We start from the raw sequence: 23,590 nt of genomic DNA, 5'->3' as shown, positions 1-23,590 counted from the left end.
CCTGAGTGTGACTAAACTAGGTACCTCCATATGAGGAAGAACAGAGGGCAATGGAAAGGGGAAGCTGGAAGAAGAAGTGGTTTAGTCTCGTCAGGCTTTGCCACCCTAAACTTCCCATCAGCGCATATTCCCAGAGGGAACGAGGTTCCCATTCTCTTCCAGCACCCCAACCTACTCTCCCCGGATGCTGGGTTAGAGAAAAAAGACTCCTGGGATTATCTGCAATATACAAAGTTTAAAGAAGAGTGTGGCCATATTTCACGTAGGGATCACATCCAAATAGGGCATTCTTTCACTTATTTCTTCTATAATATCTAACCTCTTTAATCAACCTGTTACAACTCACTTCCCCTTTAATTCACTAACCATAATTTTTGTGTATCTGGTTTTTAAGATTGGAGAAAGGGAAGATACTGTATCTAAAACCTGCTTTTACTAAAATGTTTTGCCCTTAGTCCCGCATTCCTGACTTTTCAGGAAGAAATATCCTTTCTCCCCAGTGTCTGCCATGCTTAATGACTTGACCCCAAATGGCTGCTGTGGTTGTTAAGAGCAGAAGCAGATCCCTTGTTCAGATGAACTAAACATATTTGTGTCTTTATCTGCTTAAAATAAACATAAAAACATAATGCTTTAAAAAAAGACTGGCTGGCAAATCACTGGTGACGGTCATAAAATTATTTAATTTATTTACGTATTGATTTTGCTGGTCACTCTCAAGTGTGCATGCAACACACACACAATGAACCAGTGTAAGTCCATTACACGCATATTTCATACAAGTCCTAAGAGGTAAGTACTATTATTATTCTCTTTAACAAATGAAAAAACTTAACATTTACAAACTTGGACAGTCACATGACCAGCGAATGGTAGAGCCCATGCCTGCCTTACTTTGAAACCCAAATGCTTGACCCCCCACACAATTCTGCTTCCCTAAGTATCCAGAGACTTTCTGTAGGGAAAGGAGGTTAAGGTTCTAATTTGAATTCATAACTACTAGTTAACTATTGTTATTATTAGTAATCTAAAGCCATTAACACAAAGTTGCTCCCCTCTCCTGGAAGCGCTCACCCACACTTGTAAGCGTTAAGTGTAAGCTGTAATCTCCTGTATGCCTATGTGTGTGAACGATCTGCATCTGCTATATTACATTTCAGCACATATATATCAAACACCTTCTAATGACAATAACCAGTGAAATGGGAAACTCACACCAACATTCCTCTCCCCCGTCCTGCCACAGTCACATTCTCCTGCCTCACAATTCTTCCCCATACTCCACCCTCCTATTGAGGGGTTTGGATAATCAGAGTGAGAGCCTCATTATAGGTACACTATCCTATTAGAGCATGGAGACTCATTTTGGCCAGCCAGCAACAGAAAGGAGTATTAACCCAGGTAACATGAGACATTTACAATCACCAGCAACAAATTCAAAATCAACATTTCCCACACCCTTTTAAGAGATATTTTATATTCTATCCCTAGCACTTCCCTTCTCTGCTGCCTCTCCAGAAAGCTCTCTGAAGTTAAGACCTGTATTTTGCCATAGTTTTAAAGGTTCAGATACAAAGAGTCTGATTATGCTATGATTTCTGACTGAGGCTACAATTTACCCAGTAATTCAAAGTGAGAGCCTAGAAGCCGCTCTTATTTCTCCATTTTCCTCATGCTCCATACGTAATTTATCAGTAATCCTGTCACTCAATCTCTAAAACATGTCTCAAAATACATCTATTCACTTCTCTCCATTTCTGCCCGCTCCTCCCTCCCAACACACACAAGAGCCTCCTGTCGGTCAGGCCTCCCGCTTCCATCTTTGCCCACCACACATCTACTCTGCGCACAACAGCTGATGTCAGGTCAGTAACTTTCTGAAAGAAAACTCTTTAATGCCTTGCCATTATGTCAATAATAAAATCCAGCCTCTTTAGCCTGTTCTATAAGATAAGATACCTGCCTTCCCTGCCTTCACATCCCTCCTTCCAGTTTTAGAGTTTTCATAGGATCTTTTCCCAGTGCCTAGAAAGCTCCTCCTACCAGATCTTCAAATAATCAGATTCTTCTTTCATGGAAGTTTCAGTTTCAAGTCCCCTCCTCAGAAGAGCTATTCCTCCTCCATCATTCTTTGTAATATGACCTTGTAGTACAGAAGTATGATTATTTGGCATTTTCTTTTTTGTCTGTTTACTTATTTATTGTCTGTCTACCCAATGTAAGCCCTACCAAGAAAGGAGAATTGGACTTGTCCTCTGCTGTATCCTGATGCACAAAACATACCTGACATACAGAACATGCTTAATAAATGCTTGCTGGCTTCTGAACAGTGACTTACCATTTGTGTGGATGTTTAATATACACCACTATTAAACTCAATACCTAGTAATCTTTTTGCCATTATTATTTAAATCAAAATAATCCGTGGTTGGTGAACTTGATAATTTACATACACTTTTATTTACATCCTATCCATGTTTGTTTAAGAATTTATGCCTCTGACTTGTTCCAAAAAGAATGTGAGGCAGCTGACTATTACACTGCCTTTAGTCTGAACGATCAAAACACCTCTATATAGGACATTCTATAAAATACCTGACCAGTACTCCTCAAAACCATCAAGGTCATGAAAATACAAAGACTGAAAAACTGCCCCAGACCAGGGTAGACAAAGGAGATGTGACAACCAAATGCAGTGTGAGGCCCTGGATTAGATGCTGGGACAAGAGAAGAATGGAAAAACTTGTGAAATCCAAATACATTACAGAGTTTACTTCAGAAAAATGGACCAATGTTGCTTTCTTAGATTTGACAAAAGCACAGTATGTTTGGGAAACCTGGTGAAAGGTATATGGAAACTCTCTGTATTATCTTTGAGGCCTTTCTGTAAACAGAAAATTATTCCAAAATAAAAAGGTTATATTAAAAAATCAACATCTCCACATACAAAGAAATTTACTGCACTTTGACCAGTTTGGCATTTTTTCTGAATAAAGCAGAGTGGGCCACTGACTTACTGCCTATATAAGCACTTAAATTTAAAAGCACAATATTATTTAACACTCATTTACTTGCACTTGCAACCACAAGAGTAATATTAAAACAATCAGACAGATGTGCTCGTTGCTTCTAATATTACCTTAGTTCTACATGCAGGTTGAAGGAGGCCTGCCATTGTTCCCGTTTTCTCTAGTGGGGGTGCTGCCCTGTCATTTAGAAACTCCATCTGCCTACTAGGTTGGCAGAATCTTGTAAGTCCTATCAAGCTAAACTCTGCCCACTGCTTCTTCTCTAAAAGGAGCAGAAACTACTGTTCCTAAGGCTATCACCTCATCAGAGAACAGTCTTTACCTGATCATTCAAATGCAACTAGTATTTCAAAAAGATTTTCTAGGCATAATTCTCTAACTTTCTGTTAACCGCTTTACAAAGTTAGGGATTCACTCACTTGACAAATAATTACATCATACTGCAGTCTGAATCATACTGAACTTGGATAAGAAATTGGATTATAAATTTTAAAATATGAAAGCAAATTCCATGCTTTTGCACCATAGAGAGGTTTCATCATTTCATAAACACACCCAAAACCAAGGCACAAACACAGTGATCCATCCATTTTACAGAAATTTTATAAATGTGATATAAAAACATCCTCACACACGGTACCTGTGATACTAACATTTATCTATCTTATTTATCATGCTATTCTGGTGTCTGTCATACACACACACACAGAAGTATATATTATTTCATAGGTCATGGTGATTTTATTTTTAGGGGACTATATAAAATGGTCAAAATAATTAAGATGACAAAAGACACTAAACTATTCAAAAGGCAGAAGCTGAAAAAGAAAAAGGGAGATAGCACACGATTAGGCTCTTATAAGAAAAAACAGTCAGAAGACAAGGGGAAATTTGTGACGGTTCTCTGGGTATTTTGTGGTTTTGCAGCTGTCCTCCCCAGTGTCTTTTAAATAGACTCAATCTCATGTTCCTCATCTATAACATGAATATAGTAGTAATGCCAGTCTACCCACTGAATTCTTTTTTAAAGTACAAACAAAACCTGGCAAACAAAACACAATTTTTAAAAGCTACTTTTCAGCCAACATGAGCTTTTAAAAAACTAAAAATTGCTAACTACTGGCAGTATCTGAAAAAAAAATTTCTTGAGGGTATAACTATATTCTGGAACTGGGCAAAGCCAAAAGAAAGCAACTCTTTAGCCAACAAGAAGCAGAACAGAGTTCCTGGGTAAGTGCTTACCTTAGAGACTTGTCGAAGCCACCTTAAATACTCTGTGAAAGTATCAAAACAAATGTAGTAAGTCTGGCTCTGGGGTCCAGAGGAGCTAAATGCTAAACAGTGCTGGTGCTTTTTCACTTCTTCTACCTGTAAAAACAAACAGACACAAAAACAGGTCAGAAAGCAGAATCATCTACATGTTTCATTAACTATACCTTAGACGGGTGAGCCTGCACAGATTTGTGAACACATGTCTGATAAACCAATCTGAGTCATGAGGACACCAGAAAAGGGGAGCTTTACCTTCATGAGATTTCCCCATAATAGTGAAATTTTTCTTCCTGTTTAATATTGGAACAGGCTCCTTTACTTACCTTTCCATATCCTCATAGGATGCTACGGTTCTTACTTCCTCTTGGGGGATTTCTACTTAAGAATTTTTGCTTTGGGTGGATTTTTACTTAAGAAACTTTTGTATTATTCTGAATTACAACCGTTTTAAAAAAGAGCTACTCAAGCATGTTATATCGGTTTTTTAAAATTTGATGTGAAATTGAGATTAACCTAAAATAAAACTCTACTGTTGAGAATGTTCAAGTCCTAATAATGCAGTGATAAAGTCAGATCAAATTTCCAAACAAATTTATGAGCAATTCTCTGACAAATTTTTAGAAAAACATGTTTTACTACCATAAGTCAAGAAAAAAAAAACACCAGGAGGCCTATATAGTCCTATAACCATTTAAGAAACTGAATGAATGCTTTTATAAATTATATTTATTTTTTATTTAAGTATAGTTGATACACAACCTTATATTGGTTATATTAGTTTCTGGTGTACAATATAGTGATTCAACATTTTTCTACCCTACAATGTGATCACCCTACTAATTCTAAGAATCATCTGTCACTGTGTAAACTTAATATTTTTTTAAACTCTTAAAATATCAGGTCCACATGGATTTATAGTTGAGTTCTACCGAAGTTACAAGGAACAGATCATTTCAAATTTGTGCAAACTCATCCACCAAACAAAAAATGAAGAAAAACACTCTAACCTATTCTAAGGCCACTATATATAACTAAAAACAGATCAGAACAGTAAAAGAAAGGAAAATTACAGGCCAATCTCAGTCATGAACACTTATCTTGAAAAAAAATGTTGCATCAGAATTCAGTAATATAGAAAAAAGAATCACGAACAAGTTGCAATTAGCTCAGGAAAGGAAAGATGATTTAACATTATTATTGGAACTATAAAATTATTAATCACATTAACAGATTAAAGAAGAAAACCCTATGGTCATGCCCACAGTTACAAAAAAAAAAGGGGTAACATTCACCACCCATTCATCATTCATAATAAAAGCTCTTAGTAAACTAAGAACAAATAACTCCCTTAATCTGACAAAGGGTATTTATCAAACATCTAAGGCAAACTTCAATGTTAACAAGATATCAATCTCTTTAAAATCATTGATTAGACAAGTATCTACCATTTCTTTTCAATAGCATACTAGAGTCCTGGCGATTACAATAACACAAAGAAATGTATTAAGGAAGAAATAAAATTATCATTATTTGAATAAGTCATGATTAGCTACATAGTAAACTCAAGACTCTATAAACATTATATTAGAAAAAATAAAATCTAGCAAGGTGGCCAGATATAATAAGATCAGTACTCAAAAATAAACTATTTCTATACACTACAGAGAAAATGTTTCTTTTAAATGCCATTTAAACTAATCTATATTGATAGAAATCAGGCCAGCAGTATCTTGGGGATGGGGAAAAGTGAGAGGAAAAGAGGGGGAGGAAAAAGAGGTGCAAAGGAGCACAAGAAAACTTTTAGGGGTGATACAATCACTCTCTTGATTGTGGTGATGGTTTAATGGTTGTATATAGCTATCAAACTGCAATCATGGGAGTATACAGTTATAAAATGGTCATCAAAATGTACAGTTTATTGTATGTCAATTACACCTCAATCGAGTCGGGTGAAGAGGTAAAGAAACCAGAAGACTTGAACACTGATATGAGTGTAAAATGGTACAATAACTATGGAAAATAATCTGATATAACTTTGTAAAAGTGAATGTGCATATGCCCTATAGCCCAATAACTGCACTCCTAAGTATGCGCCAAGAGCAATATTTCTCAAGGAGGTCAAAATTCCTACAGGTTACAAAGTTCCTATAGGAATTTTGGGTTGAACAATTCTTCATTGTACATTGTGAAGGACTAATACTTTGCATAACGTTTTACTCTGAGTCCCTGTCTTATAAGTGCCGATAATGCCCCCTTGCAGAAAATATATTGGTATTAACCATACACTCTTCTACTTCTCCATTTCCTAGACCCCTTGCAATTAAGGTGGAGTCCTGTGACTGGTTCTGGCAAATGAGCTGTGAGCAGAAATGGCATGTATCACTTCTGCAGCCAAATATACATGAGCTGATTAATGATCTTCCAGTTACCTCTTTCCCTAAGCAACAAAGGAAGGCTGCATGTTCCAAATGCTGTAATTATAAGAGAGCAGAGTCCTGGTCATGCGGCTCAGTTGGTTGAGCAACATCCCATGCACTAAGAGGTCACCGATTTGATTCCCGGTCAGGGCATGTGCATGGGTTGCAGGCTCCATCCCCAGTAGGGGCATGCAGGAGGCAGCTGGTTGGTGTTTCTCGCTCTCTCCCTCTCCCTTCCTCTCTGTCTAAAAATCAATAGAAACATATTTTTAAAAAATAATAGAGCAGGGCCTCCATCAGGCTGGATCCCTATACAATTATGTGAAAAAAAGAAATCCCCACCAATCCACAATGGATATATGGTGTGAGAAACAACTATTATGATAAGTCACTGAGATGTGGGGGATTTTGTTACCACAGCACAGCTTAGCTTACATCAACTGATATGTTGACTGTTCAATCATCTGACAAAACACACGCACATATTACCAAATGTCCCCTTTGGGCACAGTAATCTAGTTGAGAACTACTGCCCTAGAAAAACTCCTTTGCATACTAGGAAGCATATTAGCATAAGACTATTTCAGCAGCATTATTTATAATAACAAAAAACTAGAAGCAACCCAAATATCCATCAACAGGAAAATTACTTAAGAAATTATGTGAATTTAGAACATTTACAGAGTGGAACATTATACAGAAATAAAAAACACATAGAGCAAGCAACATAGACTCTCATTATAAAACATAATACTGAGTGAAAAAATTCACTCGTAAGAGCACACCCAATACGGTGCCATTTTTATTCAGATCAAAAGCAAGCACAACACAGTTACATGATAAAACTTAATAAAATTAAGAAAATGATAGATATATATTCTGGGACAGTGGATACTGGTAGGGGAGGCAATGGGGCAGATGTAAAGAGAACACAAGCAGAAACACTGGTATTGATCCTGCTATTTTTCTTAATTGAGTAACAGGTTATCAGTTATTCAATTTATTATGCATAATTTGAATATTAAATAAAGTTTTAATTAAAATAAGGTAGCTAAAATAATCTATGTTAAATTCCAAAGAAAAATTTAAATATAACATAATAATTGTACAATGAATAAAAATTTCTCTTCTGCACAAGTATTTTTAAACTAATTTTAAGAGAGCTTTATTTAACTTCATATTTGGAATTCTACATTTCAAAATGTAAACAAATGATCATGGCTCAAGTGGTACTCCAAATTTGATTATCACAGCAATTATGTCTAGGTTATGACCAATCTATTTAACACCTCATTACAAGACCTTTTTTTACAAATTTTAAAACTTAATGTAAAAACCCCTTCCATTTACTCTCAGTTTTTCCTTTAAGAACATAAAAGAATGAAAACAAGAACAGACACACATTAATGAAAACTCGGATTGTAAAGAGAGATTTTTCCTAACTCAGTCAATGGGTTTTAAAAGACTTTATTTTTCAATATACTCAATTATTTTTAGAGGCATAGTGCAAAACAGGATTTACAAGGTTTGTCTGGGAGAAAAGAAAGCTATTAACTTTCAATTCTTTCAATGGTAGAAGTACATCCAATAACAGGCCTGGGAAACAGGACAAGTCTCTAGCTGTGAATGAAAATGCTAATTATAATTGAATCTTCTGACCTTATCTGAACATTCCACTGCTTTCCTGCCTCTGCTTCTCTGAGCACAATAATCATGACCATTTCCTTCATATACCAATAGATTTTTCACCTTTCAAGTTCTACCATACTTGCTGTTACCTTCACCACAAAAGTTCCGATTCGTCCCACAGAATGCAGTATTCCTTCCACTCATCTTCTGTCCTACTTTTCTGCACCTCTCTTAGAGCAGATATTGTTATGCCCATCCTTCACCTCTGGAGAGTAAGTTACAAACTATTCAAAGGCAAGGATGGAGGCTTACCCATCTTGGTATTTCTGGGACACCAAACAAAGCAGCTTCCCCATAGAGAGTATTTAATAAATAGTTATATTAAATTTGCCTATGCAAATCCTTAACATCATACAGAAGAAAAAGATTGTTGACCTAACAGGGCATCAAACATTAAATATGCATTTTTAATGATGACCTATGGGAGTACTACCATTGACCCAATTTTCAGTAATCCATCCAAAGGGCAAAATCTTCAGTCATAAAATAACACTAATTCTTCAATGTTCAGACAAAAGTTAAGAAGCAATGGTTTCGAAATAAATGACTGAAATAGATCTAAATATTCCTTGCAGCCTGGCCAAAATTTATTTTAAAAACTGATCAAGTATTAGTCTTCTTAGGACTAGACTGTAGAATAGCAGAGGAGGATAATAAAGCCTGACATGAGCTATTTACTCTTAAGGGAAAAACTAGTGTAAACCTATGAATGAAAAATGAACTTGCTTCATAGCAGGGGAACAAGAAGCCATTTACTACTGAACACATCTTGTCTTACCTGCTTCATTTCTAATCCCTAGAACCAGCAGATCAAATCTGCCAACGGAAAAGTGTTCATATTAACAAAAGTTAGTTTCTTATCTTTCTTCTCTTTATATTCTCCACATCTTGCTTTCTTTCCCATGCTTATTCAGCAGGGGGAAATGGTGAGGAAAACATTTCTTTAATATGCCCCTGATTTCCAAAAATCCGTTTCTTCACCCACATTGGATTCCCCATTTATAAATAGATTGTCATGTCATTTAAAAATCAGGAAATACATAGAATTTGGTAGTGATGCCCCTACCAACACTTGGAGTTTATAAATAAATCTGGCAAAAAAAAGTATGTAACATTTTCCCAAGCAATCTAGTTCTTTTTATTTTACAAATGATAGGAATAAACTAGTTAACATACTCAAAGAAAAGCAGCCAGTAAGTGTCAGAAATATCTATCAGCTGTATTATGAGTTTTCTCCAAAATGAATAACATTTCAGGTTCAAAAATTATGACTAACTATAGTGACAAACTAAAAATGCTAACTGCACCGGTCACTAAACACAGAGAGGTATGGCAAAGTGGGATCAAAGATTCAAGCTAGAGTCTAACCTCCAATAACGCTTGAATGATCCTAAGGTCATGGACGTAAGGGTCACTGTGTTATACTACAAAATATACGCCCAAAGTATCAAAAGATGTCTACTCATAAGTAATAACGTCATCTACAGCCTAAACTATAACACTGAAATTCCAGTTGCTCTATTTTCAGCCCTGTAGGTAAGATGCATCACTACTGAAGCGAGGATCACCACAGCCTCACCTGAACCAATGGCATTGGTATTTTCCACAACATCACCAGCCAACAATGCCCACTGGTGCAGAACAGCAGGGACTGAGGAAGACCTTAGATGAGCTGAAAACCATCCACCCATTATTGGATCAAAGTAAGCGCCTTTATGACACTGGGAAACCTGCTAGTATTTCATTTGTTTTAAACTTACTTTTCCACCAATCAGTGGCAGAACATGCATCTTTCCAGTCAAACTGTCCTTCACAGATGATACTATTAGGCAGGTCCCGCACAGGATGACTTGGCGTCTGGTCCATCGGTTCACTGGCAACTGCATTTTGCCTTTCCGGACATTATACATTCCTGAGAGCTGAATCCGTTCAGAACTACCAGTGCTGTGAGGTTTTCCTGGAACAAATGCAAGCAAATATTTTAGTCTTAAAGAAATAATCCTTCATCTACTATAAATTACATGGACAACAGAGAATAGGAAAATAATATAACTTGTAATTGAGAGAATCTGAAACCTGAAGTAATGCAATTATAGTAAGAACTACCACACCTCCACATATACATTTCAATCTTAGGTGAAAAACAGCTTTTTCCTTAAAAGTCTAGGAAATGACCATTTTAACTCCTCTGTTGTAACCTAAGTTTTATTTCTTCTACATCCTTCAGAATTTAATTTTACATTTAAAAAAAGAGATGACTTCATATTTTTATGAATGGCTGGAGTTAAAATACTACAGATTGAAGATAGGAAAATAACATTCAAGATCTAGCACTTAATGAAACTAATCAGTTTTAATGTAATTAACTGCTGATATATTTTTTCCTTCTACAGATACTCAATGTATACAGGGTGGGGCAAATGTAGGTTTATAATTGTGAGTACACAAAACACAGAGTTTACTCTTGTATTAAAAGAATATCTACTTTTGCCCCACCCTGATGTACTATTTAGGAGATAATTTAAAAACAACGTTTCTAATAAGAAAACACATCTCTATAACCATAAGCTATGTCCTCAAAGATAAACCTCACACCAATCTTTGAAGGATGGTGTGCTGTGGTGCTTGAGACTCATGAAGGGAACACAGAAACAGAGAGAGAGCTGAGAAAGAAGGGTCTCCGTTTCCCAGCTGAAAATGAATGTGGCAAAGTAACATTAGACAAGTCCCACCAACTGAATGGGAGAACTACTGTGCTTAACATGGGATGGAATTTTATCAACAAGGAGAAACATATTTCCCAATTGCAGACAATGAATATATAATGTAAAAGTGTACTGAAGCCCACGCTCAGAAATAAACGGGGGACACGTGTCCACGAACAGGACCCAAGCCAGAAATGTGATATTTATTTGAGGTTTGCCTCGTTGCCAAGGGCTGGCAGAAAAAACAGATTCAAGAGAAATTACGTTCTTATGAATATTAAAATTAACACAAATACCAAGCATTTTTGGTACATGTCTAATAGCTACTGGAGAAAGAAACAAGAAGAGCAGCAGCACCAAAAATAGATCTCGAAAAGATCCAAAGGGTGAACCCTCCCAATACATACCTCTGGGCAGAAATGTCAGCAACTAACAAAACCAGCAGGTTTGCATTTCGCTTCCTCTTTCTCCCAGTATATTGGAATGTCTTATACAACGAACACTGCACAAAACATAATTTTGCTGGGGCTGGGCCAGAGTGAAGTGAAACAGTGGTCCACCCACTTGAACCTGGCGCCCAGCAACCACCACACAGCTAGCGCTCTAGTGGACCTGGGAGCCCCACTGAGCTGTTTGTCCACCAAATGCTAACGCTCCCACAAAGCGGCAGGAAGCCCAGGAGACTTCAAAACAGATGTGACGTGCCAAAGCTGCCAGTGACGGATCAGACCACAGTCACTCACTTGTCCCACTTACACCCGAGCGGAAGATGCCCAGGCAGCTAGTGGAAGAACTCCTTTCTACATGACAGATGCTATTCCTGTAGGGATGAAGGGGAGACAAGAGACTCCCAGGAAAAAATGATAGATAAGTGCCAGACTAAAAATGATGGACAATGGGCAATTGGATTTCCAAAATCCAATTTCCACAACTAACATTCTCTAACAAGGAATCTGATCTAAGTATGTGTACACACACACACTAATGTATATGGGGGGGAAAGAGGTGTTTTATTCAGCCACATCAGAAAGAATACTTATTTGTTAAACTGTCACTTTTATTAACCTGCCACATTGTGAGTAACTTGAAACTGAAGCAAAAGACAACAGGAATGTATAAGGAACAGCCCTTCAATTCTCTGTCTCCACAAAATCCCAGAGAAAGCCCCAGAGCAAATCCCCAGATGGAGTGGACTAAGGCTGGAAGGGGATATATGACAGAAAAGTAGGGAGACACCAACAAAAATTCCCAAGGGGCCTGAATAGTCCTGGAGCCTAACGGTAAGATCAGCCTGTCCTTGGAAAGCCCTAAACATCCCAGTCTGAATCAAATCGCTCTTGTTTTGTTCTGACGGAATTTCAATATCCGTGTTGTCTGCTGCCTCCCTCATGTCCCAGGTGAGACACACTCCCTGAGGGCTCGGTGAGCTCCAACTGGGCACCGGGGAATGTGGAGAGGGACAAGCGACACACACCTGGGGGACCCCCTTATTCTAAGCCATAGGAGTCACCTGAGCTCCCTGCCCACTCTCAAGCCCCTCAGTTCAGAGGAACTCCAACTGTCCTACGCTCTAACAAATATCAACACCAAGTGACCAATGCCTGCCAGCGTGAAGCTGGATCAGTTGTTGAAACTTTTATTTCAGAAACATTACTCTAATTCCATACAGGTTTAAGGCATTTCTCACGTGATCCAGGAAGACAGAAGACAACAAAGGCAAATATTTCAAACTGAGATAGAGACCTGACCACAACAGAAGGTGACTTAAAACATACACTGTCTTTCTTATTCAGTTGGCACATGGTAAAATTTGATAAGAAAGGACATACACACACCCATAAAACCACTGCTGGAAATGAGCTCGCTGATCACTGCCAACGGTTTCCTCGTGCCTACTGTGACCTCTCCCTGCCCCTTCACTCCCCCTGAGTGCCTCCCATGTGCAGGCAACCCCTGATCTGCTTTCTGCCACTTTGTGTCCACACTGTTCAGTATGCCAGGAGTTCTCTCTTTTTTCTGAATAGTATTCCACTATATGAATATACCACGTTGTCTAACTATTCAGCTGCTGATGGACATTTAAGCTGTTTCCCTTTTTTTGTGGTTGCCTAGTTTGACTGAGAGCACTGGTGTAGGAGTTCTTGGGTGAGCATATGCTTTTATTTTTCTTGGGTAAACATGAAGGACAGGAATGGCTGGGTTGTGCCATTTTACAGCCCCATCACAGGGGCCGGAGTTCCAGTTGTTCTACCTCTTTGTCAACACTTCCAGAACATAGGTGGTGGTATCTCATTATAGATTTAATTTGCCTTCCCCTAATCACTAATGATGCTGATCATCTCTTCTCAAAAGCTTATCTGCGATCTACATACCTTCTTTGCTGAGGTGACTAATCCAAATCTTTTGTCCGGTTTTAACTGGATTGAGTCCCTCATATATTCTGAATACAAGTCCTTTGTCAGATATATGACTTGTGAATGTTTCCCCTCAGTCTGGCTTGCTGTTCCATTATCTTGACAGTACTTAGGGAAAGCAAAATTTCAATTTTAATGAAGTCCAATTATTTATCTTTTATAATTAATACTTCTTGTGTTGTATTTAAGGATTCTGTGACAAACTCAAGGTTACTAAGAGTTTCTCCTGTGCTTTCTTCTAGAAATTTTGTAGTTTTATTTCTTACATTTAGGTCTATAATAAATTTTAAATTAATTTTTTATACATAGCAAGAAAACACTAACTTGATTACTGAATCTTTATAAGTAGCCTTGAAATCAGGTGACATGAGTCCTCCTCTGCGAAGAGTGGCCGTTTTACTTCTTCGGTTGCAATCTATGTGCCTTTTATTTGTTTTTCTTGCTCTACTGCACTAGCTAGAACCTTCCATACCATACTGAACAAAAGTAGTGGAAGCAGACATCCTTTCCTTTTTCCTAATCTTAATGGGGTAGCATTCAGTTTTTCACCACTAAAAACACTATGATCTGTGTGTTTTTCATAGGTGCCTTTGATTAAACTGAGGAAGTCCTCTCCTATTCCTAACTTGATAAATTTTCTTTCTTAATCAGGAGGGCATGTTGAAATTATTCAAATGCTGCTTCTGCCATCTATTGAAGCGATTGGGATCAATTCAATTGCTTCTTAAGTGATGAACTAGTCTTGCATTCCCAGGATAAACTGCATTCGTCATGACATTATCATTTTTACGTATGTTGAATTCGATCTTCTAGAACTTCACTAATTATTACATCTATGTTCATGAGAGATTTCAGGTTATACTTTTCTTTTTTCATGTCTTTTTCTGGCTTTGGTGTCTGGGTTGAAATATTCTTTCCTCTTCACTTTTCTGAAAGAGTTTGGATAAAATGAATATTATTTCTTCCTCAAACATTTGTTAGACACATCAGTAAAGCCACTGGACCCGGAGTCTTGTTATTTCCTGGGTGTGTGTGTGTGTGTGTGTGTGTGTGTGTGTGTGTGTGTGAGAGAAAGTCTGTCTATTTCATTTAAGATGTCATATAGTTGGCGTAAAGTTGTTTACAATATTCCCTTCTTGTCCTTTTAATATCCATAGACTCTATCTATCATGATGTCACCTCTATCATTCCCGATATTGGTAACCTGACTCTTCCCCCTTTCCTTGGTGAGTCTGGTTAGAGGATTACCAAATTTATTAAGCTTCTCAAAGGACTTAATAAAGTTCCATTGGTTTCTATTAGGGTTTTTTTTTTTTTTTTTGGTTTCTATTGTTTTTCTATTTATGGTTTCATTTATTTCTGTTCTTACCCTTATTGCTTCTTTTATTAATTTTGGGATTAATTTAGGCTAATTTTTTCTAGTTTCCTGAGGTGTAAACTAGGGTCACTGACTTGAGGCTTTTCTTTTTTGCTAATACAGGCATTTAAGTGCCATAAACTTCCTTCTAAGCACTGCTTTAGCTGCATTCCACAATTTCTGGTATACTATGGTTTCAGGATCACAAATCTTTTATTTTGCAGTGTAGAATCTGCTGTTAATTCCATCCAGTGTACTTTTCATCTCTAGAAGTTCAACTGGGGTATATGTGTGTGACGCACATACACTTATACACACACACACACAATGAAACATATTATAATGGTTGCTTAAAGGTCCTTGTGAACCAATTCTATCATTGGTATCATTTCTGTGTCAGTTTCGTTTCACTGAGTTTTTTCCTCATTTAGGTCCTATTTTCTTGCTTCTTTGCACACCTGGTAACTTGTTGAATGCCAGTCATTGTGACTTTTATCTTGTTGAGTGCTGGCTATTTTTATATTTCTATAAATATTATGGAGTTTTCTGCGACACAGCTAAGTTAGTTGGAAATAGTTCAGTTCTAACGAGGTTTGCTTTCTAAGACTGGCCATATAAGACAAGAGTGGCCTTAAGCCTAGAGCTAATAGTCATATTAGCAAGCTGAGTCCTCTGATACCCTGTAAATAATAAGATCTCCTATTGCTGCTGGTGGGAACATGAACTATTCCTGGCCCTGCGTGAGCTTCAAGGTTTGTCCCCTCTGCTCCTTTTCTGTGCTTTTCTTCCCCCCAGCCTTAGGTAGTTTCCTCACACACACGCACTGATCATGGCTCAGCTGAAGGCTCACTGAGGACCCCTTGCCCACTCCAGGGCCCTGTCTCTCTGAGCAGCTTTCTTCCCCAGCACTCTGCTCTGTGAACTCAAGTTGCTCAGCCTCCATGGATCCAGGCTCTGTCTGGGCTCCTTCTGTCTGCCACTGAGGCCTGGAACGCTCTCTCATCTGTTAGTTGGTGCTGCCTGATGCCCAACATCTAAAAGCTGTTTCACCTGATTTTTAGCAGTATATGCAGCCCGGGACTCCATCTTGGCTGGAACAAGGTGCCGTTATTTTTAATTTAACTCAGTTTCTAATACCTACTCTTCACTTATTTTTTCCTTCAAAGCGCTGAATATCGATATATTAATATAGTCAGAAATTCAGAGAGGCCCTGTAGGACAGTATATGCATTGTTTCAATGCCCTTAAGCCAGTATTTCCACTCCTCTTTTATTGAGCATTTTTAGTATTTCCTAAGGCAACTCAACTTTCAGCCACACTATGCTGCCTGCCTAGGCTGTCCAAGTTATCTCCTGAAGTACCCATTAGTATTTTCCTTAGTCCTGTCCTTCCCCAACTCCATTTTCTCATAAAACCTTTTCAGAATTTCAGGAACATATATATAGTAGCAGAAACACCTGTTTTACCTAGAAGACTGCTGAAAAAACATAGAAATATGTACAAATTTGGTTGGTGCCAATTACATGTCTTTGCTAAATATACCCTAGTGTCTATCACTGCAGTAGTTTAAAAATAGGTCTACAAATTCCTTTAATTTCTTCCCCTCAAAAGGTGGAGCCTAATGCCACTCCCCTTGCACGTGGACTGCGCTGAGTTGCTTCTAACAAGCACAATGTGTCAGCCTGGAAGGCTGCCTTGGACTTCTGAAACCAGGTGGGAAAGGTCACAAAGCTTCCTCCTTTGCTCTCTCTAGGATCACTCCCCCTCTGGGGAAGCCAGCTGCCATGTGACCATGACATTCTGGAAACCCTATGAAAAGGCCAACAAGGAGAGAAACCAAATCTTTCTGCGAACAGCTTGCAAGGAACTGAGTCCTCTTTTCAGCAGCCAAGTGCGCAAGCCGTACATGATGCAGATCCTCCGGCGCTGGCCCAACCCAGAGAACTTGGCCCCTAGGACTTCATCACAGTCTCCAGCTGGAACTACCCAGCTAAGCCATTCCTGAATTCCTGACTTACAGAAACTGTAAGATAATAAATGTGTGATGTTTTAAGCCACTAAGTTTTGGTGCAATAACTAGTACAACTTTACTAGGTGGATTTCACTTAGTTCTAGTTACCTGAACATGATAAAATGTTAATAACCTACTTTTCCCTAAAATAATCTATGAAAGTATTTACAGGGCTTTGTATAAACTAGTGAAGGTCTATTATCATCAGAAATATCAAAACAAGAGTGAGAGCAGCGCATTAAGCATTTGCAATTTCCAAAAATTTAGAGAATGAAAATATTCATGATGATATGGCAACTAAGAAAGTCTGATCACTAAATAAATGTCGATGAAAGAATTTACCACGTCCCTGGAGCTAAAAATTGTCAGAAATGAGTGAAAATACTCAACTCTCACCTCACCTCCTCTACCTTTAGAGCTTAGGCTGCTAACACTCTAAAGCATGTTTCTGATTGCACATATATCCTTAAATCCTTCTTGGCTACCTCCAGTGACAGACTGAATTAAATTACTTGCCGAGGGTCATTTGAAGAGCTGGCAGAAGGATTTCAATGACCCCGTAACAAGGCCTACAGACCTGAGCACTGAACTGGCACCTGGGAATCTTGTCTCAGAGCTGAAAGGCTGAACAAGCTCAGCAAGGCGTGCTGGCAGGAGCTTTGAAACAGATTTCAGACTAGTCCCTTTTAGCTAATGGAAATGACAGCCAGCTGCTAAGTAGATTTGGGGAGGGTTAATTTATGCATCAGATCAAAAAATATATAGTCAACTGTCCAGTAAATCTTGCTTCTGACAGCTACTCAATTTGATTAGGTTTATTTATATCTCACAATTTACCGTAGACTCTAATCTCCGAGAAATGTCACCTTTCTCTAATCTCTAAATTCTTGAATACATACCACCAGAGCTTATAATTTCCCTTACAATATTCATTAAAACAGTACCTGGAAAATGTGAGCTACCGCTTCAGGCTCTTACAGGGTCCAAATAATTTAAAAGGGAAAAAAAAAAAAAATCAACCAAATCAATGCATTATTAATTTTAGCAATAAAACTACTGCTAACGTAATATAAACTATAGTAAAATTAGCCATGAACTTAACAAATCTGAAAAATCACAGTAATGAAGACAATTATCATGACTGGACAGTATGTGTTAATATACAGTAAACCATAATAAATCAAAATGCTTAAAGGAAATGCTGAATGAAGACAAATTACAGCAGAGGGCCTTCAACTTTAGCATGCACCAAAATCACCTGGAAGGCTTGCTAAAGACAGACTGTAGGCTCCACCACCCAGGGTTTCTGATTCAGTCATTTTGAGTGGGGGCTTGAGATTTTGCTGATGCTGCAGGTCCAAGGACCACAATTTGAGACCCACTGAGTTACAGTATTAGATTAACAATGTCTTTTTGACCAGATGGGATATCAGCATTTGGTTGATTAACCTTGACCAAAGAAGCAAGTGAATCAAGTTGGAGAGAAAATGAGAGAGGCAACTGGGAATGAACTTAAGAGCAAGCAGGTTGCTAACCTTTTTATTTCTCCTTCCTTCCCTCATCCCCAGTCCTCATAAGGAACTAGATTCATTTCTCAGGCATCTTTAAAGTTCCCCCCCGACTCCATCATCAAAATAAATTCTTAGTTGTCTGACTCTCTGATGCTCACATCTCTTCTTGGTGTGTATTTAGAGAAGGTATTTTTTTCGAATGTGGGCTTCTTTATCATTGTGCACCCATGGACACCATAAACCTCCCCGGCTTTACGAGCTCCTTCAGCTCACTTCCAGGAGCAATATGTAGTTAGCTGGTGTGGCCTCCCCTTCTTAACTTCGTACTTGGCAAAGAAAACATTTGAAAAATGTCAAATCACCCTTCACTGGTCTGGTCACTTCTCCATCTGCTACATCTCAGAAACGACAGTCTCATTTCTCTTGTGCATAACTTCAGACCACACTGTAAGAGCCTTTTCAACGTTCTCTTGAATTTTCTTTCTCATTAGATGAGCAAACTTCTCCTTGGCTAGAAAAACCACTGAAACAGTTTCACTAACTTTCTGCTGTCATTTCTGTTATAACGGACGGTGGACTTCTTCAGATCCACAGGTTTGTTAAACTTCTGACATATTCAACTTTTTTTTTTTTTTGAGAATTGTTCAATATTCATTATTTGATATTATACATAAACCACACTAAAATGCCTTTCATTAAGTAAAAGTTTAAGTACAGGGAATTTTAATTAAGTTGACATAGTTAGGACCAAAAAGATAAAGTGGGCACTGCCAGCTCATCTCCATACTTTGCCTTTTCACAGGCTAATGAACACAACGTGAAGAACGGGCGAGGCCTTCTGGCCTAGGAGAGTGAAGGGATTCCCTCCGTATTTGAACATATTACTACAGCCAATTATATAAATCTAAATGTAAAACCAATCTCCCACAGGTTTTAAGATGGCAACTCACCAGCTCTGCAAAAAGTTGAACATTATGAATCAAGTCCAATCATATCTTTAGAAGGGGAAATCAGTGATAACACTTGCTCAAAGCAAATTATCATCAAAGTTCAAAAAGCTGGTCACATTCATTTAACCACAAGCCAATCTATTTAAATCATTCTGGTGTATGAGATCAATTTAAATATGGTACACATTAAAAAAGTCATTTGTAATAAGGCGGTGGCCAACTATTACTCATTAGTAGCTTTTTGAGATAAGCTATCAAGTCTGCCCTTTCTGTGCTCTTTTTCATGACAGCAAAGATCATTTCTGTCCCAGGGGTGTCCTTCTTGGGATTCTCCAAATACTCCATCAGCATAGCCTCTCCCCAAGTGATGCCTTTTTTCTCGTTGGCATCCGTGTAAGAAAATCCAGAGGCCTGACCTGTCTTTCGCCAAATAGACCATGGAGATTTCGCCCAGCCTTGTGCTTGCCTCCCTTTTCCACAGTATGGCACTGGGCACACTTCTAAACAAAAATCTTGTCCTTCTCAACGTCACCCATTTTAAAATTGCTCTTTAGTCACATGCGATACAGAGGTGCCCACTGGCAAGCTGGACGTCCTCAGTCTCTCTCAACATTCTTAAGTTACCTACAACTCCTACTTTCTAGCTAAAAACCATCACTTTGGTGGATGTCAGGGTTTTCATCACCTGCTTTCCCAGATGGCTTTATTTTGTGGTATTTCTCCACAAAGAATAATGTCACGAAGGCACGAGCATTAAAGCATAAACCACCAGGAGTGAGGTGTCACAGATGAACTTTGCTGAAGTGATGCTGGGCCACAGGCCTCAGGAATGACTAAACCTTAAATCCAAAAATGCCTAAGGTCAGTATACCCCTACTCACTCTAACTTACTCTCAAAATAGCATACACACTGCTGCCTTCAGATGAAGACGGTGACCTGTGTCGGGGGTGATACACACCGCGGTGGGTGTGAAAATCAGGGTGATGAAGCTAGACAGCTCCAAAGCTCCAGCTGAGTCAAGTCTTCGCTGTGAGATGCTTTCATTCGGAGTGTTGTGATGTCCAGCCAGGCACACACACATTCATAAGTAAATAGCAAAATAAAAATTCCAGTCAAGCACGAATGGTTTCTGGATAATCCACACCACTATTTCTCTCTCCTAAGACATAGTAAAACAAACAACACAACAATAAAAACAACTACATTTCATTTTCCTTTGCTGTGAAGAACACTTCAGCCAAGATGACCTGAGAAGGTTACAATGTCTACACAATTACACAGGACACAATCTGATCCAAAATTCTTTTCCACAGTAGTTTTCTTTCTAAGACAGGGTTGGGGGTTACTTTCCTCTTTATAATACATACTGATTGTGTTTAAATTTTGACTTTTACAAAACAAAAACAAAGATTTCAAGAGCAAAACAATTTCCCAAGAACATTATTTCCCACTCATCTCTCCTGCATGAGACAATATTCAGGGGACAACCCTGTTCCCTAAGAGGTTGATTCCATTAAAGAGGTTGAGTCTAGATTCAACTATCTTGTACAACCATCACCTCAGAAATATCTACAACTCACCCATTCCAAAGAGATGGTTATCTCAACTTATTAGGAAATCTCTAAAAAGAATTACAAAACTTCCCATTACTAGCCCATTCTTATGATTTATTTACCTATAGGAAACTTCAGTATATTCATTTTAAACTTCCTCAGAAGCACACACAAAATCCACAAAGTTCCCACTTAAATTATTTTCAATTGTTATTTTAAATACAGCCCCATTATTCAAAGATTAAAGGGAAAGGAAGTAAAAAACAACAAAATAACCATAATCCATCCTACTTTTTTTCTAGTATTATAAATAATTTCAGTGAACTTTTTCATTTTTTTAAATTTACAAATCATTTACATCCTTGTAATCACAGCATACACACCATTTTATACCCTGCTTTAACCTCTCCAAACTATATCATACACGGTTTTCCAAGCTGTCAGTCTTCGTAGCTTAAAGACTCAGAAAATACTGCATAAGCTATCATTTGTTTACGCAACTCCTCAGAATTCTCATTCTATAAACTGCTAAACCAAAGCGCATGGCTTTTTTAAAACAACTCCTGATCCCTCTTTAATATTACCAGTTCTTTCTAGCCAGCACTTCTAAATCAGCTATTAATTAAAATAAGCCAAAATAAGCATGTTTCTACTACTGAATACTTTCCCCAGAGGAATGAGTAGCCTTTCCAGACATCCTAAGAACATGTGAAAGAAAAAAATAGCACAATAAGCTATATTAGTCACAAAAATGAACACACATTCTCGACCCATGATGGAAATAGGCTTCATATGGTTGATGCCAGTAGCTGTGTTTGAATAAGACATGTGAAATCACTACTTTTTAAAGACCGATTAAAAGAAAATGGACTAAAAAAGTTTTAAAAAGGAAAAAATTCTATAATTTTTCTGGTGAAAAGGTTTGTATTTGTGCATAAACAAACAGCATTCTAATTTTGTCCAGTATTCTATACTGTTTTTCCTCTCTGCTCCCAACATCCCTCTCCTCCCCCAAGAACAGCTTGCACCAAATGAGGAAAGGGAGAGGTTACTCTGTCATTAGTCACTAACTGATTGTAACTATAAGGAGTAGCAAAACACTTAGCAATGAATTAAAAAAAAAAAAAAAAATCCAAACAAATATAATGAAAATAGCTGTAACAGACTATAATGGATTTTAAGTGTTTGCTATCATGAAAGCATATTTAATTAGTCTTTCAAATCTAGGATACTGATTTTAGTCCTTGGCGACCAAATCACTTATTCACAACAAGTAAGTCTTTTGATCTTCAGGGGGTTCTAGAACCCCAAACTCTAGTCTTCCTGGGCTTTGGAATTCCTCCAACAGACCCCACCCCTTCTTAGAGATTGCAGAGTAGGCCAAACAAGTTCTACTAGGTAGGGTTCTTTCCAATGTGCAGGTCCAAAGCCCAGCACAGTATCCGGAGCAGACTAAGTGCTCACCAAGTATCTGTTACAGGAATGAATGCACTGCTATGTCTGGGCCAAAGAAAACAGGCACTTCTCAGCATACGCAGCAAATTACTAAAACTATACCATCTATAGCCACGTGTTTGGAAAACAGGGTAGGAGAGAAAACATGTGGCTCAAAACAAACTTTCTAGCTGTTAACCATCTTTAGTTTATATTAATTATTAAGGAAAACATTTGTCTAAAACTATGGATCAAATACTTCAAGCTTCTTTTATAGAAACATAGGGAATACTTTTTGTTTTTTAAGGAAAGGAAAGGGGGTATTTTCAATGGACAAATGAAAGTCATTCAAGTGAATTAATTATAGTATGGATAGAGCTTTGAAAAAATAACCTGTCTCTATTTTCATCATAAAGTGTAACAGGTGTATAATTTACACACACACACATGCTCAAAGTAATATGACAAAAGGGTAACAAAGATCCCACCATGAAGAATCAGAGAGCAGGATAAATGAGAGACTTGTATTTACAACAGGAATAATGTCCATTTATCACTTTTAGTGCCCCTGGAAATTAGAGAACAAAATACATCTCTGAAACTTGCTGACAGTAGAAAAAGAATATTTGCTATAAATAAAGTGACAAGAACAAAAACTTTCAAGAAACATGAATTTCCAGGTACTGTGGATCCTTGTATCAGAAATCTAAAAGCCAGCTCCTCCTTTTCACTATGCTGTATAAAAGCAGTGTGTTGTACTGTAATGGAACATGATTCCAGGCTGTACTTCTCAATCCTCAATTATCAAAGAGAAGTTGTAATTTTAGTAGGGCAACAAATTATAAAATGTCATTACTCAAAACAATACAGGGGAATTTGAGAGGAATGACTCAGGATACACACCAGAAAACCTAAATCCTACATCCAAAATAAGAAAACAAAATAAAAGCTTCATGACTCCAAAATATACGAAAATGATTTTTTTTAGCCCTGGCTGGTGTGGCTTGGTTGGAGCATCGGCCCCTGGACCAAAAGGTCACTGGTTCAATCCCTGGTCAGGGTGTGTGTGGGAGGCAACCAACAGATTGCCTCTCTTTCTCTTTCTTTCTCTCTCTCCCCCTTCCTCTCTCTCTAAAATCAATAAACACGTATTTTTTAAAAGTTATTTTTTAATATGAATGCACCGAAACTTTGTGCATTATATGTAACAACATATATTAAATATACTATTTTGGTAGAGACTGGCA

At 37.8% G+C, this 23,590-nt stretch overlaps 1 protein-coding gene and 1 pseudogene across 1 annotated transcript in view; both read right to left on the bottom strand.

Moving 5' to 3' along the window:
• PHLPP1 (PH domain and leucine rich repeat protein phosphatase 1) overlaps positions 1-23,590 on the bottom strand; it is a 176,072-nt gene that overhangs the window by 79,775 nt on the left and 72,707 nt on the right. Inside the window, exons 2-3 of the mRNA XM_087819143.1 lie at positions 10,168-10,364; positions 4,272-4,397 (exon numbers count right to left, since the gene is read on the bottom strand). Of these exons, the coding sequence (XP_087675269.1) occupies positions 4,272-4,397; positions 10,168-10,364 (323 nt within the window). The remainder of the gene's footprint in view (positions 1-4,271; positions 4,398-10,167; positions 10,365-23,590) is intronic.
• Positions 19,551-20,098, bottom strand: LOC107545434 (cytochrome c pseudogene; annotated as a pseudogene).

The sequence above is a fragment of the Miniopterus natalensis genome, chromosome 7, assembly GCF_054644295.1.
Source record: "Miniopterus natalensis isolate mMinNat1 chromosome 7, mMinNat1.hap1, whole genome shotgun sequence".
In the NCBI taxonomy this organism is placed as follows: domain Eukaryota; kingdom Metazoa; phylum Chordata; class Mammalia; order Chiroptera; family Miniopteridae; genus Miniopterus; species Miniopterus natalensis.
Note: the sequence above shows the minus strand (reverse complement) of the source record. Positions and strands in the feature narration are given on the sequence as shown.